Consider the following 16,367-nt stretch of genomic DNA (forward strand, 5'->3'; position numbering starts at 1 on the left):
AAGGATCAAAAGCCCAATGAAATTAACTATACAGGTCCTTCTCATATTTAGCATTTGTGACAAAACTCTGCCTTTTCAGATGACGATGAAATATATCATCAATCTAAGAAAAACATAGATTTTCAATCAAAGGAAATACATCCAAAAGCAATATATATGGAAGAAGCTTGTTAGTCGTATCTGATAGAATTGATTAACGAGTCCCTGCAGACATGGATCAGGAGAATTTCAGACAAACTAATTTTAACTTGGGAAGGCAGTAGTTGTGCCATCAAAAGATGCCGTTGAGGCACTCATCCTAATACTTAGTATATGGAACTCTATAAACTGGTAGAAGCTAAATGATTGAGAGGGACCTGTAATGAGCAAAGGTTGTTTCAAGTATCCTCTCATTCCAAATAAGTAATTTCCTGTTCAACCTGTCTCTATTCAGATGATTGAGATACCAAAACTCAACTTCTTCTAGCAGAAGCAAAATGCTCCACATTTTATTGCTATTGTTACCGTTCATCAGGAAGTAACTTCAGCAACTCCTGACAATAGTTTCTCTCTGACTCCCTCTTTTGTCTTCTATGCTGATGGGATTGGCTCTCAGTGGAAGTCTGGTTGAATTTCACGTTAACAATCTTGCTCTGGAGCTGACCTCAAAAGAATGAGAAGTTTCAGCAGTGACTTGGAGGGACTTTGGCATTTTGCTGTTTCCGTACATGTATTTCTAAGTTGAAGAAGCAATCATAATTCAGTTTTTTTTCCCTTAACAACAACAACCACAAGATTAACCCGGTGTGATAAAAAAATCAAGAATGGATTCCATCACATGGACAAGGGACAAGTGTGAGTAAAGAATTAAGTTCTACCACATTGGCACCTGGTGTGGTGCAAGATAGGAAAATGTTCTTGCATCTTAATGGATGGAATAAGGGTAAAGAACCTAGTCCAAGAGAGTCAGACAGAATAGATAGTTTGAACATAAGCTCGTCGATAGGGAATTCAATAGAATTAATGGATGCTTTGGAAAGAGGAGAGCTAATATTGCTGCCTACAGAAAAATAGTTGGACAGTAGAAAAAGATAGATATATTGGCAACACAAGTTATAAATTATTGTATTATGGGATAGATAAGGATAGGAACAGAGTAGGAAGCACTGTAGAACCATGACTTAGGACAAAGTTGTAGAAGTAAAGTTTATTGGCGATAAAATTATCTCGTCAAGACTAGTGTAGGAAAGGAGACAACCAGCATCATCAGTGCCTGTAATTGGATGTAGCTGGACGACCAAGCATGTTGGAACAGGATTGTTTAAAGCCTTGAAAGTAGTGGATTACCTTGATGCGCAAACAATTGGATGGATTCTAGAGTAGTTCACAACTGTTTTGTTTTGTTTTTCACTGAATAGTTCACAACTGTTGATATAATGCCGGAATATGGATAAGCACCAAAGCCAACTAGATGCAACATCAAAATCCTTAGAATTTCTGAAACAGATTCACGATGTGACAACTGATTAGAATGTCTGTTACTAATGGTCTTCATAAGGGAAGGTGCTCTTCATCAATAAGTTAACTTGTTGAGGAAGAAGATGAATGAAAGAAAGAAAGAAGGAGATAGAGAGAGAAATCTTGTGTAGCTCAAAGCAAAAGGGCCGCTTAGGAAATGCAGAACTCCAGATCAGCATAAGAGTAATTCAACCAAATAGGGTTACCTCAACGAACAACTTTACAGTGATAACAAGATGAGCATCAAAATATGAAAGAGATAAAATTTATTGCAGCAGATATTTCCACAATAAACACTGCAACGATTTATCAAAACTCTAGATGAGACAGTCAATGGAATCAGCAAGACCACTACCTATGTTGACTAGAAACTATTAACAGGGCATTCTTGTTCCAGAGAAGCCATGTTTAACAACCATACTTGATATGAAATGAGGAAGCAAACCCCATTTAATGAGAAGCGACTGGAATTGCAGCTTTTGCAGTTAAACATCCAACTCATTTTGCCAAGTATCTGAAATGAACAAGTGCACCTGTACAGCTAAAAGAAAAGTGATATAATCATTGAAAGTAATCAACACAGTTGGCCGCTGAAGTATATGTTTCCTGTATGCTTACCTTAAGCCGCAAGTTCTGATGTTTGGAGGTGGTGTTCTTCAATCAGATTTTGAACCCTCTGTATAAATTCTCATACATTACTAGATAGCAGAAGATATAGTCAGTTGATTTAGGGAAAGTCATTTTTTTTACCTTCACGGAACTTCCAACTTCTTCCAGCTTCTGTAATACTGCAGCATCTCCAGAATGAGATAATGAATCATGCTTGATGGATCTCGATGGCGACATCTGCCAATCACAAAAATTAGTAGATAGAAGCTGACACTTAAGGAGGGATTCTTTGCTGACAATGATGATATTTTCTATTGGAAATGCATAAAAGAAACCAAGGAATATCACGAATACAGAAATCTTGATCTAGTGACAACATACCGAAGTAGTACAGGAATGACTAATTTGCAAATTCGAAGTATCATCAACTGAAGCTTGTCTAGAGAATGCTTTACTTCTAAGATTTGATAGTTGCATCAGAACAGCCTAGAGAATGTACATAGATTCACAAGTCAACACATCTTAGATTCATGGCATGATATTTAAACAGATAGTAAGATTACTTAAAGAGGAATTATTAGTATCTCTCTAAGAGAAATAATCTTAGCAATATTACTTAAAGAGGAATTATTAGTATCTCTCTAAGAGAAAATAATCTTAACAATAAGTTATAACTAGAGGTAAAACCTACCTTCCTGAAATCAAGAGCATCTGCAATTCCTTGGATTTGGAGATCATCTCTCGGAGATCTTCTCACACCAACATTTTCAATTCTTATCGAATAGACCCCACACAGAGACTGTAGGTAACCTGACAATTACATCAGTGCAGAAGTCTCAAATGTCGAGATTGTACCAAGCCTAACAACTGAAAGGAATCATAGAAGTAGACTTCTGAGTGTCCGTTCTCTGGCTTTGCAAACTTTTGATATAGTAATCCACAAGAATTCATCTAAAAAGAAAAGCCTCTGAGCAGTGGAGTTTTCCATGCATCCGATGAAGTGTTGGTTGACCAAATCATGTCAAAAGATTATTGTGAAACTTAAACCAAAAGAGGACCTGACATGCCCTTCTTGTTCTCGAAAAGAGAAGCATCCCATTTGGTCAGATACTTGTACTTCTGATCCTTAGTTTCTTATCACCCCCATAAGAGATTTAGCAAAATATTGTAAATTCAATACTAAACAATATTGAATGTCACAACTTAAAGAATGTCGTAAGGGTTCTTCTTTTTGCAGTTCTTTTAGGTACCACATTGTAGGTGGAGTCAAAAACTCCAGCCAGTTAAAATATGCACTGGCACTGGCAGGATTAACATTCCCTTGTAACATCCCAGACAAGTTTAGAGATAATCACTAGATTAACATCCAGGAGCATTTAAAATGCCACGTCGTACTACCTACTATGATTTTTTTATGAGAGAGTCATATGCATTTGGGATAATTCATGTGGCAAGGAACTAAAAAGAACTTCAACGAACCCATGAAAAGAGACCCTGATGTGTTTTTCCTCTCTTTTTTTTTTTTTGATGACAGGGAAACCCGCAGTTGTTACCCTTTGGGTGCGCACAGGGTAAAACCCCCGCTCCTATGCAATAGCTCGCAAACCACACAGAAGAGGTAACCCGCACTAGGCAAGCCTGGTGCGACGAGCTAGACCCAGAAGGCAAACCCCGGGTTTCCTCTCCTCTTTCATGCACGAGTAACTCGCAAAATACTATTGGGCTAGAAATACCAGCTATCAATAAAATGTAAACATTATATCCAAGTTCATTGACATCATCTCAACTAGAAAAGTTAAAAAAAAGATGTCAACTTGGCAACTGACCACATATCCCAACAGCAAAAAGAAGATAGTAGAAAATCATATTTACCTTGTTCAACTACAATATCAGCAACTGATGGCAATAGAACATACTTCTCCTTCTTCAAATCCCCAAAACATGGAAATGGAACTGGTCTTGTTACCTAGACCATAAAATCAAACTCTAAGAAAAGGCTTGACAACATGTTCAGAAAATCTTTACCAGCAATTCAAGTAAAGGTCACATTTGCAACATAGTCCGTTTCATTTTACTTATCCATTTTAACAAATCAACAGAGTTTTACATACTACCCTCAGTATTAAATAACTACATAAACTAGTTACATTCAGAGTTCCTAATAAGATTAGTTTAGTAAAATACACGGAGATCACATAAAGTTTGTGAAAAAAGAAGTAATACTCTACTTTGTAAACAATGGCGTTGGGAGTGAGATAAAGTTTCCTGGAGCGGATGTCTTTGCGTAAAATATACCTCCGAATGGGCAAATAAATCAACATGATTAGCCCTATTCCCCAAGCCAATAATAGCAACAGTGAATACAATACCCATCGAACTGTTTGATACTTGACGAAATTCTCTTCTCTCTCTTCAAACGACGCCGTATAGATAACTGGTTCTTCTTCAGATTCTTCATGTTCGACCAACAAACCCCTCTCTAACCGGTCAATTTCTCCATCATTCGATTCCATATCTGAGGATTCAATTCAACGGAATAAAGAAGAACAAATAAAAATAGAATGATAAATATTGGTAGACATGAAAAAGAAGCGAATTCGAATAGAATTACCGGTAACTGATGATTGATGGAACGAGTTCCTTTTTCCTAATTACAAATTTATATTCTCTTATGTGTCTTAATTGATTTATTAGAATTGATTTTTAAGAATACGATACTGTTAAATTGATATTTAAACCTCAATAATTTAATACTTGGTAAATTAATAATCATAACTTATTTATTTTGGTTCCAATTTGGGCCAATGGAAAAAATTGTCAATTTCGATAAGATAATAAGACAATATATTTTCAAAAGACTATTATATAAAGGAAAAATTACATAAGTGAAGGACTTTTATTTAATAATTACCACTTTTAAGTATACTTTTAATTTATTACCATTTTTGTCAACTTTTAGCAGTACTTACTTAAAACAAATTTGTTCATTTTCATGTAATTTTTAAACTAAGCAAAAAAGTGTTGCCCATTCGCTCATATCCTCTCTCTCTCTCTCTTTTCTTTCTACTCTTCTGTCCAAAAAATTTAGGGCTTTATTGTTCTTTCTTCCCCATTTTTCAGCACAAAATTCTAATGGAAGAAGGTAACGAAAATCGCCTAGAAGAAGTCCACGGATACTTAGTGATGTTAGTACTTCAATCAGAAAGTTTATAGAAGAAGTCGAATGAGAGTTCATCTCCTACTGCTACGGATGAAGTTAATGACGGTCCCAATTTTAGTTTGGGAATCTCACAAGTATCAGGTGAGCAGAATCATTTGCATTCTTTAGGTTATATTTGAACCTCTTTGGGGGTGGGGTGGGGGGTTTATTTTTAGTTGTTTTTTATTAACTATGCATGATTATTTTTTTTGGGTAGTTGACCAAACATTTCTGTTTTACTTAATTGCAAAATATCTCCTCTTTGTCCATTGTTTTGTCTAGAATTAGTGGGAGCTTGTCAAATAGCTGGTAACACTTGTTCGTGTTAATTTGGAAAACAGACGGAAAAGATGTGTAAATGAGAGGACACATCATATATTTGGAATAACATTGTTCCATGTTCTATCTGATCTTTTCTCCCGCACTCGAATGTTTTGTTCCAATGGATAAAGTGGAAATGTAGGCTTAAGTTGCTTTGGAAGTTGGTTTTTTGATAGAAAATAGAGCTTTAAGTGTATGACAACTAGCTCATTGTTTAGGCTGCTTGTGTTGAAGTTGATAAGTTCTGGGTCTAGATTTGGAACTAGAAGTGGTCATTGGTGTTATTCATCTTTAATTCATCTTTAATTCAACTGATTACTACCTTGCTTTGATAACTAAAGGTGCTCCCAGACAACAAGATGACTCGTTGTAAGTATTATCAAATAGGTATTCTTTTTTGTATTAAGTAGATATTTTGATAATAATTTTATATTGAATTTTTTAGGGACTGTGGAGTTTTCGTTGTTGCATTTGCAGAGTTTGTAAGTAATGGCCAACATATTCTAAATCAACAAGTAAAGGCAGACATTCTCCGAAAGAGATTTGGAGCTATATTATGGGAATATGCAAGAAGGAAGCAAGCGAGTGACCTTCAAAGTGAAGACGAAAGACCGGATAGATAAAGAATATAGTTATATTAGTTAGTATGACTATGAAAACTATATGGTGTAAAAACAGTTTGTAGTTAGTATGGCTATGAAAAACTATATTGGTCTATTGTAAGTCTTGGTATTATATACCCAACTGTATTTTGTTTATGTAAGTCCTCTGTTTGAGGTTGTTCTTTCTTCGTGTCCTTACTGGGGCTGTCATGGCGATTGTATCAAGTTTGAAGTTTTGGGGATTACCCAACGCGCCGATGTAATTGGCTAATAGCATGAATCCTCCATCTTTATTGCCTTTGAACTGGGTGGGATCGTATGTGACTTGAGCTATAATAGTTATTGGGTAATTGTTGATCTCGTAATCAGGTGTAGATTGTATCAATTCGTATTTGGGTATTTATCGATCGTATGTGACTTGAGCTATATGATATAGATGTCATGTTAACACCCTTTTGATTTTTTGACTTTTGTTTGTGGTCTCTGTCGATGAATCCTCTCTCTTTTTCTCTCCCCTACTGGTATATTCCCCAAACCCTTATAAGGCTGAATTGGAAAGCACAAGCCAAAGGCTGGTTGAGGATGTTCCCAATGGCAAAGCAATCCTCTGAAAGTGGGTGATTTGGTTTGCATATAAGACTATGTGAGCATAGAAATTGGTTTATTATAAGGTGAATGGATGTTAGTGTAATATAGTGCAATGTAGCTTTTATTGTCATATTTGTTGGACAGTAATGAGATGTACTATACTTTTTCTTAACTTTCTGATTGCTTAGCTTTTATTGAGCAAATGTGTGCTGGCATGCGATGATACTTGCTTGCATGAAAGATTTTTCTTTTTTTCGTATTTGGGTATTTACGGATCTCGTAATCAGGTGTAGATTATACCAATTCGTATTTGGGTGTTTCAACAGAGATTTTTCCCAAAATCATGTCTATTTTTAGAGAATTTTCTAGATGAGATTATGGAACTTGAGTTTCTAAATTGAAATGAAAGTGATTTAAGTATTTTAAAGCCAAAATGCAACTCAAAGTCACTGTTTGCCCAAATTAAGAGATTACTTATGAGAAAATAAAACAAAATGAGCTATTGTATATCAATAAACAAGCAATTAACACTTAGCAGTAACAAGAATCATCATATAAACATCTAAGATTCAACAGCAATAAGAAAACTAAGCATTGAGGTAATCAATAGTTAAAATAAGAAATGCAATTCCAACTAAACATTCAATGGGAATTTTAAACAATTACTAAGTTGTATTTTATCGAATATCATTTCAACTATATCATATCACATCTAACTATAAACATGGAAACATTCGACTAAACTGAATAACACGAGATTGCACAACTAAGAAAGCATTCCACTAAACTGAATAACACGAGATTGCGGAACTAAGGGAATCAACCATATAAACAGACATGATCTAAATTCGTATAGTAAACCAATGAGTTTCTAAAACAAAATGCTAAAACAAATTTTATTGCTTATTCTTATTCTTGATCATAAGGCCTAACATTTTTGCAAGTCTTCCTGTTGTGATCTTGTTGTCCACAGTTGTTGCATGTAATTTTCGCCTTCTTGAATCCATCTTTTCTCAGTTGTGTATATCTTTTATTTTTTGGCCTTCCCGGAGGTCTCTTTCCATGAGGTAGAAGTACAACCTCTTCAAGAACATGTGTTGGTATGTTCCATGTGCTTTCATCTGGCAGGGGATCTATTTGAAACTGATATGTCAGCAATAAATTTTTTCTTGTATAGTAATCAGAGCAATATTTCTCATAACCAGTGTGTTTTATTGTTAAAACAGCCAAATGATGCGGACATGACAACTCATCCAATTGAAATCTCCCACATGTGCATTTATGTTGGTGAAGACATACTGTGAATTGTGTAATACCATCAAGTACTGTATACACATATTTATTTGTCTCTACAACCTATGAAAAGAAAATAATATAATCAAGAGAGATGTTAGATATGAATCAGAAGAAAATATATTAGCAAAAATAATTTACAGATCAAGCATTCCCTTAATTTCTCTGATGCAGTTTTATTGCGCCGCAATATATTTTCATACTTTTTTTCAAGGTGAAAGCCTGAAAATGTCGCCTTTAATTTGTTATTGTTATTCCATTTCTGGACAAGCTGTCTCATGAATTCCAAGAGGTACAAGACTTTAAGAACTTTGGCATGTCTTGTTCTTGAATTGACCGATTCTGCTATATTTGATGTCATCATCCAAATTCTATTTACTTCAGCATGCACACGTGACCATTTGTTGTATCCAATGTTCAACAAGTAATCTTTACCATAGAGTAGAACAACTCAGTTACCCTTTACTGACTTTTTCTGAAGTTTTTCATTATGTTTTGCAGTAAGTGCCACATACACGCAAAATGAGGTACTTTATCATAGACTCTCGAAGTTGCCTTAATAATGCTTGCATGCCTATCGAAAACGATACACATCTTTGATCTTTGATCGAATGCGTCTCTGAATTGCTTAAAAAATCACCTTCAAGATGCATCATTCGCTGAATCGACAATGGCATAAGCAAGTGGCAGTATACTTCCTGCACCATGTACAATTTGTTTAATATATTTTTACTGCAATTGGCAGTATACTCCCTGCACCATTCGAAACCCCCTTTTTCTCGAAGGCCTAAAACGATATCAAGATTGCAGTGGAAGCACCCACACAACCAGCATACTGAACTCTAACCTTAAAAATTTACAACTCTAATCCTTCAATACAGTTCACGATAAATACATTCTTCCAACACACAAAACTCAAACTGGTGTGATAAACAAAAAGAAAATGGAAGCCACAAAGATGAGCAACAAGAACACAAAAGATAGATGAGCATTTTTAATGGGGTGTGAAAAGATCCAGAACTGAGGGAGTACATACCAGATATCCACACCCATAAGAGTCCTCACCAGTTGGATCATTGCAAAACATAAGCATCTGGACTAAAAGCAAAAAATGCACTTGTAAAAAAAGTTATCGTAGTTGAAAACATTCATGTAACAACACTTTTGACAACAAAGTAAGGGACTCTTTCTGTCCAAGGAAGAAAACTGAATCGAAGAGCTAGATACTAATACAAAGCCTGAACAAAGAAACTTCAACATTATGACAAACAAGGCTACTCCATGAAAGGGAAACTTCACTGATCTTGAAAGACCCAACAACAACAAGCACAAAAAGAAGTTAACAGTTAAAGTGCTAGAAGCCAAACCCATACCACATAGAACAAATGACTAGAGATGCCAGACTCAACAACTCCCCTGCCAGTGCATGGTGATATCCAAATTGCAGTGCAAGCACAAGCACCAAAATGGCAAAGGAATAGTGTGCACAAGGGAAGGACGAAACCATACTTCAAAATTAACAAATCCAATCCCCTCACGGTCACCATGTGGTCTACAAACATGCGTCTAACCAAACTTGTATTAAAAAGTGTATTACACTATATTAAAATTGAATTAGAAGAATGAATTAAGAAAAAATTTAAACAAGTATCTAAGGAAACGACGAGAGAGTGTTCTATAAATTGAATTATACTTGAATCTATTATGAATTAAGCAAGTAATTCAATAGTAACAAATCAACCAACAAACTTCAAAATGGCTTAAACTTCTATTTAAAGTGGTAATACAAAAATACTAAAGTTGAATTAATAAAAAGAGGATTAAGAAAGAATTTAAACAAGTAACTAAGGAAACGACGAGAAAGTGTTCTATAGATTGAATTAAACTTGAATCTATTATGAATTATGCAAGTAAATCAATCAGAAGAGTGAATTAAGAAAGAATTTAAATAATTAATCAAATCAACCAACAAACTGCAAAAATGAATTAAACTTAGTATTAAAAGTGTATTACACTGTATTAAAGTTGAATTAGAAGAGTGAATTAAGAAAAATTTTAAACAAATAACTAAGGAAATGATGAGAGAGTGTTCTATAGATTGAATTAAACTTGAATCTATTATGAATTATGCAAGTAAATCAATCAGAAGAGTGAATTAAGAAAGAATTTAAATAATTAATCAAATCAACCAACAAACTGCAAAAATGAATTAAACTTAGTATTAAAAGTGTATTACACTGTATTAAAGTTGAATTAGAAGAGTGAATTAAGAAAAATTTTAAACAAATAACTAAGGAAATGATGAGAGAGTGTTCTATAGATTGAATTAAACTTGAATCTATTATGAATTAAGCAAGTAAATCAATCAGAAGAGTGAATTAAGAAAGAATTTAAACAAGTAATCAAATCAACTAACAAACTGCAAAAAATAAATTAAACTTGTATTAAAAGTGTATTACACTGTATTAAAGTTGACTTAGAAGAGTGAATTAAGAAAGAATTTAAACAAGTAATTAAGAAAACGACGAGAAAGTGTTCTATAGATTGAATTAAACTTGAATATATTATGAATTAAGCAAGTAAATCAATCAGAAGAGTAAATTAAGAAAGAATTTAAACAAGTAATTTAATCATAATAAATCAACCAACAAACTGCAAAAATGAATTAAACTTGTATTAAAAGTGTAGTACAGTGTATTAAAGTTGAATTAGAAGAGTGATTTAAGAAAAATTTTAAACAAATAGCTAAGGAAACAACGAGAGAGTGTTCAATAGATTGAATCAAACTTGAATCTATTATGAATTAAGCAAGTAAATCAATCAGAAAAGTGAATTAAGAAAGAATTTGAACAAGTAATTCAATCATAACAAATCAACCAACAAACTGTGAAAATGAATTAAACTTGTATTACATTGTATTAAAGTTGAATTAGAAAAGTCAATTCAGAAAGAATTTAAACAAATAACTAAGGAAACAACGAGAGAGTGTTCTATAGATTGAATTAAACTTGAATCTATTATGAATTAAGCAAGTAAATCAATCAAAAGAGTGAACTAAGAAAGAATTTAAACAAGTAATCTAATCATAACAAATCAACCAACAAACTGCGAAATGAATTAAACTTGTATTAAAAGTGTATTACATTGTATTAAAAGTTGAATTAGAAGAGTGAATTAAGAAAAATTTAAAACAAAATTACTAAGAAAACAATGAGAGAGTGTTCTATAGATTGAATTAAACTTGAATCTATTATGAATTAAGCAAGTAAATCAATCAAAAGAGTGAACTAAGAAAGAATTTAAACAAGTAATCTAATCATAACAAATCAACCAACAAACTGCGAAATGAATTAAACTTGTATTAAAAGTGTATTACATTGTATTAAAAGTTGAATTAGAAGAGTGAATTAAGAAAAATTTAAAACAAAATTACTAAGAAAACAATGAGAGAGTGTTCTATAGATTGAATTAAACTTGAATCTATTATGAATTAAGCAAGTAAATCAATCATAAGAGTGAATTAAGAAAGAATTTAAACAAATAATCCAATCATAACAAATCAACCACCAACAGCAGAGTACTTGACCTCACACACCTATAAACTTCAAAACTCTTCTCCAAAACCTCCTCATTCATAAATTCAACATATCTTATCAAACACTACCACAACCTCTCCACAAAAGATCTAGCTCACTCAAAAATGAATTTAACTTGTATTAAAAGTGTGTTACATTATATTAAAATTGAATCAGAAAAGTGAAATAAAGTTGTATTACACAAATACTAACAAGTGAATTGAACATGTATCTATTGTGAATTAAGCAAGTAATTCAATACACATCATTGCTCCAAATTCATTCATCTTGAAATTGATCACGTATAGCCGAGAAAGAGATTAAGCTTGAATTAAGCAAGTAACTAATGACATGCAATCGAATTTAAACCTTCTAACCTTTCAAACTTCAAAAAACTTCAAACTCAACTCTCTGCCCGAACTTGATTCATCTCGAAATTGATCACTGAATACACATCGTTGAAGGTTAGTATAGCCGAGATAGAGAATTAAGCATGAATTAAACAAGTAACTAAGACATGCAATCGAATTTAAACCTTCTAACCTTTCAAACTTCAAAAAACTTCAAACTCAACTCTCTGCCCGAACTTGATTCATCTCGAAATTGATCACTGAATACACATCGTTGAAGGTTAGTATAGCCGAGAAAGAGAATTAATCTTGAATTAAGCAAGTAACTAATGACATACAATCGAATTTAAACCTTCTAACCTTTCAAACTTCAAAAAACTTCAAACTCAACTCTCTGCCCGAACTTGATTCATCTCGAAATTGATCACTGAATACAGATCACTGAAGGTTAGTACAGCCGAGATATAGAATTAAGCATGAATTAAACAAGTAACTAAGACATGCAATCGAATTTAAACCTTCTAACCTTTCAAACTTCAAACTCAACTCTCTGCTCGACTTGATTTGTCTCAAAACTGATCATTGAATACACATAGCTGAAGGTAGTATAGCCGTATTTGTGAAGAAAATTGTGAGTGAGAAGTGGCGAGAGAAAATTGCAGCAGCGAGAGAAAATTGGGAGCGAAAGATGGAAAGGATGAAGTGAATTTAATTTAATTCTGCCAAATTGTCATATATGGTTAAAAAAATAATGTTGACAAATATGGTAAATATTTTTAAAAAAGTATACACGTAAGTGATTTTCCCTTATATAAATATATGGTCCCAATAATATTATAAATTAATAATTATTTAAAAGTACAAATATATCTAAGATAATTTAGTGAAATATGATTATATTGTCTTTTTTAAAAAAAAAATCTAGTTGAAGCTCATCTATAACTTTTTTTATTACATCAAAAAGTTATGGTGTTGTCTTTTCGAACTTCACCATAAAATTGTGAAAAGTGATGTGATAAGTGTTTCCTTACGCGTAACTGATTGCAAATGTATTGTATCATCTTTAAATTCATCATCAACATTATTTTTTTCGATGGTATCCACAATTTCTTCTAAATAATGGACATCTCAACATGTATTACTTTCATCTGGATAATCTGAAAAGTTATTGACATCAAAAAAAAATTGCGGTAACCGGGATCATTTATCATGGCCTCAAGTTCAAAAATGACGTTGTCACAAAACACTCTTTAAATTAATAAATATTATTTGTCAATTAAATAATACCTCAACAAAATAATAATATTTCATGATCCACATATATTAATTTAGTGAAGTTTTTCTGTAGTCAGGTAAGAAAAAGAAATAATAACCCATAAAATGAACCCTCACAACTCGTTCAAAACCTTCCAAACACAAATTAATAGTACAAATCGATCATAAAATACATTTCAGACCTATTGAAATTGTCAAATTATCAATGATGGGTAATCTCGGCCGAGTGTTGACCAAGGCCAACTTGAGTCTATTATTTAAAATAAATATATGACCTCTAATTTGAAACTTCTTTGGATCAATTGTTCATATCAATTTTTTTTTTATTTGTACATTTTATACGTTTCTAGCTCGTTCTTCAAAGAATACACGTGTTAAACTAATGTGTATTTAATGAGCAAATCACACAAATGATTATTTATATATATAGATTCAAAACAATTCCTTCAATATGCGTTGAATACTTTTTATCCTTTAAATTTGTCAAAAGTATAATCATAAATATAAAAAAATTTTACCAAATCATAAAATATGTAACATATAAATGCACCACAAAAAATGCAATGCATAAAAAGTTGCATTAATTGGATTACAAAAAATTATACAAACTCAAAGAATAAATCCAAAATAACAGAAATCTATATAGAAAAGGCGATGTGGCACCTTCCTATGGCCAGCATATGAATTTTTTATCTTCATTTTTTTGACATTTTTTTATTTTTAATTGCATTTTTATTTTATTTCTGCTACTAATTAAATGAGTACTAAAAAAACTTCACAAAACTCAATTAAACATAAGATTGCAGTAAAGGCCCAATTGAATTGCAACCCACGTTGTGTCATTCCTTCATTAACCTTGAAGGATTTATAAATAAAATAAATAGATAACAATAAAGATAAGATCATGGGAATAAAAAAAAACGTAAAAGAGGAATCAGAAAAGGGCTTTAGAAATGGGTTAAATAGTATTAATGATTATTATCAAAACGAATTTATCATTCTACAATCGGAAAAGGGTCATATTTACCCTTGAACTCTTAGAAAAGGGTCATATTTACCCTTCGTTATACTTTTTTGATATATTTGCCCTTACCATCCAACTTTGGGTACATATTTACCCTTGTACAGTTAATTATTGTGCCACCATTTTTATTAGTTTACGTGGCGCCTACGTGGCTCCATGTGTATATATTTTTATTATAATTAAAATTTTATTTTCTATTTAGTATTCTATCCGACCCATTTAGTAAAATAACCAAATAAAGACCCATTTTGTGCTGAATGATTTTGTGCTCTGTAGCCAGTGGGAGCTCTGATAGAGCACGAGGGCCGATAGACAAAAGTTCAAGGATAGAAATAAAAGGCCGATAGGTCTCCATATGCGTAACCACACATGGGTTTTGGGGATGATAATGAGGGTGATAAGTTAAGAGGATGAGACAATATTACACAGCCTCAGTTTTATGTGTGGATTATGGCTCTTGTAAACTCTTTCCTAGTGACTGTTTATGCACGTTTAGTTTCTATATTGAGCTTTGAGAAGTCAAACCGTAAATGGCTACAACATGTCTCATGGCATAGGGAAGAAGGAATAAATGGTGGCTCCTGCTCGACCATTGTTCTTATGAAGCGTTGCAAGATGATGGGTATGGAAATTAGGGCTAATGGGTATTGAAATCGAGTTAATGGGTCTTTATTTTAGTTGGGTCGGATTTTACTAAATGGGTCGGATAGAATACTAAATAGAAAGTAAAATTTTAATTATAATAAAAATATATATACATGGAGCCACGCAGGCGCCACGTAAACTAATAAAAATGGTGACACAATAATTAACTGTACAAGGGCAAATATATACCCAAAATTGGATGGTAAGGGCAAATATATCAAAAAAGTATGACGAAGGATAAATATGACCCTTTTCTAAGAGTTCAAGGGCAAATATGACCCTTTTCAGTTCTACAATTAATGCATAATTGCATATAATACTCATTTATTTATAATTACACCCAAATCCGTTAGTATTTTTTATATGTTATGTTATTAATTTTTTTTATCACTATAAATACTAATGAAAATCATTTTCACTTCATAACATTCTTCCTTTTTTCATGCAAAAATTTTCTCAAATCTTCTTTATAGTTACTAATTTACTCCTTCATTTGAAACTTTTTTCTCCCAGGAACAATTCTTTCTTAATTCCTTTTTTTTTTGGATTTTGCCACTATTATTAATATATCATTCTTGTGCAAATTTTTTGTTATTAGGAAATAAAGAAGAATGGCGTCTTCTGAGAAGTATATGTACAATTTAAGCTCGAAAAATAGTCATTGTTACCTATATATCAAATTTATTTCTTTAATTATTTGTTGCAAGTTTGTACATAGTTATAATGTAGATTTAAATGTAATAATTTAATTTTTTATGGGGTGAATGTTCTATTATAAATTCTAGAAATAATTGTATTAATTTCTTATTGAATTTTGATAATTCTTACAAGCTTGAAGAATACGTTATTATTAGCTATGTATCGAATTTGTTGCTCTTTTTAAAATTAAATTATTGCAAGTTTGTATGTAGTTATAGTGTAATTGAAATAAGACTTGAAGAATACTTTTAACATTAGCTATATATCAAATTTTGTGACTTTTATTTTAATTAATTTGTTGCAAGTTAGTACGCAGGTATAATGCGAATTGAAATATAATAATTTTATTTTCTAAGTTAAATTTCCTATTATAATTTTAGGAATAATTATATTAATTTCATATTGAATTTTGGATGATTTTGTATATGTTTTCGAAACAAATGACATCCTTAGAAAATATGGGTGTCACACCCCTATTTTTTCCCCAAACGAAAATGTTTGAAAAATAGAGTTTCTCCAATTAAAGTGACATTTTGAAAAGGGATTATTTTATTTCAGAGTCGCCACTTGGAATTGAGTTTTGGTGTTCCAAGTCACCTAATTTTTACCCTAATCAAAAGGAAGTTGACTCTAATTTTTAATGGTCTGCGAACTAGAAGTCTGGATAAGAAATTCTATTGACCAAGGGGA

The 16,367-nt window shown here is 32.3% G+C and overlaps 1 protein-coding gene and 1 long non-coding RNA gene across 6 annotated transcripts; both read right to left on the reverse strand.

Annotated features, from left to right (window-relative positions):
• Positions 1-1,123: 1,123 nt before the first annotated feature.
• On the reverse strand, positions 1,124-4,802 carry LOC102592479 (uncharacterized). Of its 5 annotated transcripts, XM_006353722.2 has the most exons (8): positions 4,718-4,802; positions 4,335-4,621; positions 3,979-4,072; positions 2,798-2,916; positions 2,488-2,592; positions 2,248-2,343; positions 2,116-2,173; positions 1,124-2,038 (listed from the first exon to the last, which is right to left on the reverse strand). In XM_006353722.2, exons 2-7 carry the CDS (start codon positions 4,617-4,619, stop codon positions 2,117-2,119), a joined length of 756 nt encoding a protein of 251 aa, XP_006353784.1. In that variant the 5' UTR covers positions 4,620-4,621; positions 4,718-4,802; the 3' UTR covers positions 1,124-2,038; position 2,116. The 5 variants fall into 5 exon arrangements, with proteins under 5 accessions (XP_006353784.1, XP_015166955.1, XP_006353786.1 ...); XM_015311469.1 differs by having other exon boundaries at positions 4,476-4,789; XM_006353724.2 differs by having other exon boundaries at positions 1,124-2,011; positions 4,335-4,788.
• Positions 4,803-12,039: 7,237 nt separating this feature from the next.
• LOC102593493 (uncharacterized) lies at positions 12,040-12,575 on the reverse strand. Its single transcript, XR_367721.2, has 4 exons — positions 12,561-12,575; positions 12,395-12,461; positions 12,228-12,294; positions 12,040-12,128 (listed from the first exon to the last, which is right to left on the reverse strand). It is a non-coding gene; the product is annotated as an uncharacterized lncRNA (long non-coding RNA).
• Between the last annotated feature and the right edge of the window lie 3,792 nt (positions 12,576-16,367).

This window comes from Solanum tuberosum, unplaced genomic scaffold (genome assembly GCF_000226075.1).
Source record: "Solanum tuberosum cultivar DM 1-3 516 R44 unplaced genomic scaffold, SolTub_3.0 scf00157, whole genome shotgun sequence".
In the NCBI taxonomy this organism is placed as follows: Eukaryota; Viridiplantae; Streptophyta; class Magnoliopsida; order Solanales; family Solanaceae; genus Solanum; species Solanum tuberosum.

What these genes read in the sequence shown, in the direction of transcription:
- LOC102592479 (XM_006353722.2), bottom strand. Translation starts at nt 4,619, where the DNA reads ATGGAATCGAATGATGGAGAAATTGACCGGTTAGAGAGGGGTTTGTTG. An exon ending in GTCATTCCTGTACTACTTCG is followed by an intron (nt 2,344 to 2,487) that starts GTATGTTGTCAC and finishes TGTGATTGGCAG; the next exon opens with ATGTCGCCATCGAGATCCAT. An exon ending in AAGTTGGAAGTTCCGTGAAG is followed by an intron (nt 2,174 to 2,247) that starts GTAAAAAAAATG and finishes GAATTTATACAG; the next exon opens with AGGGTTCAAAATCTGATTGA.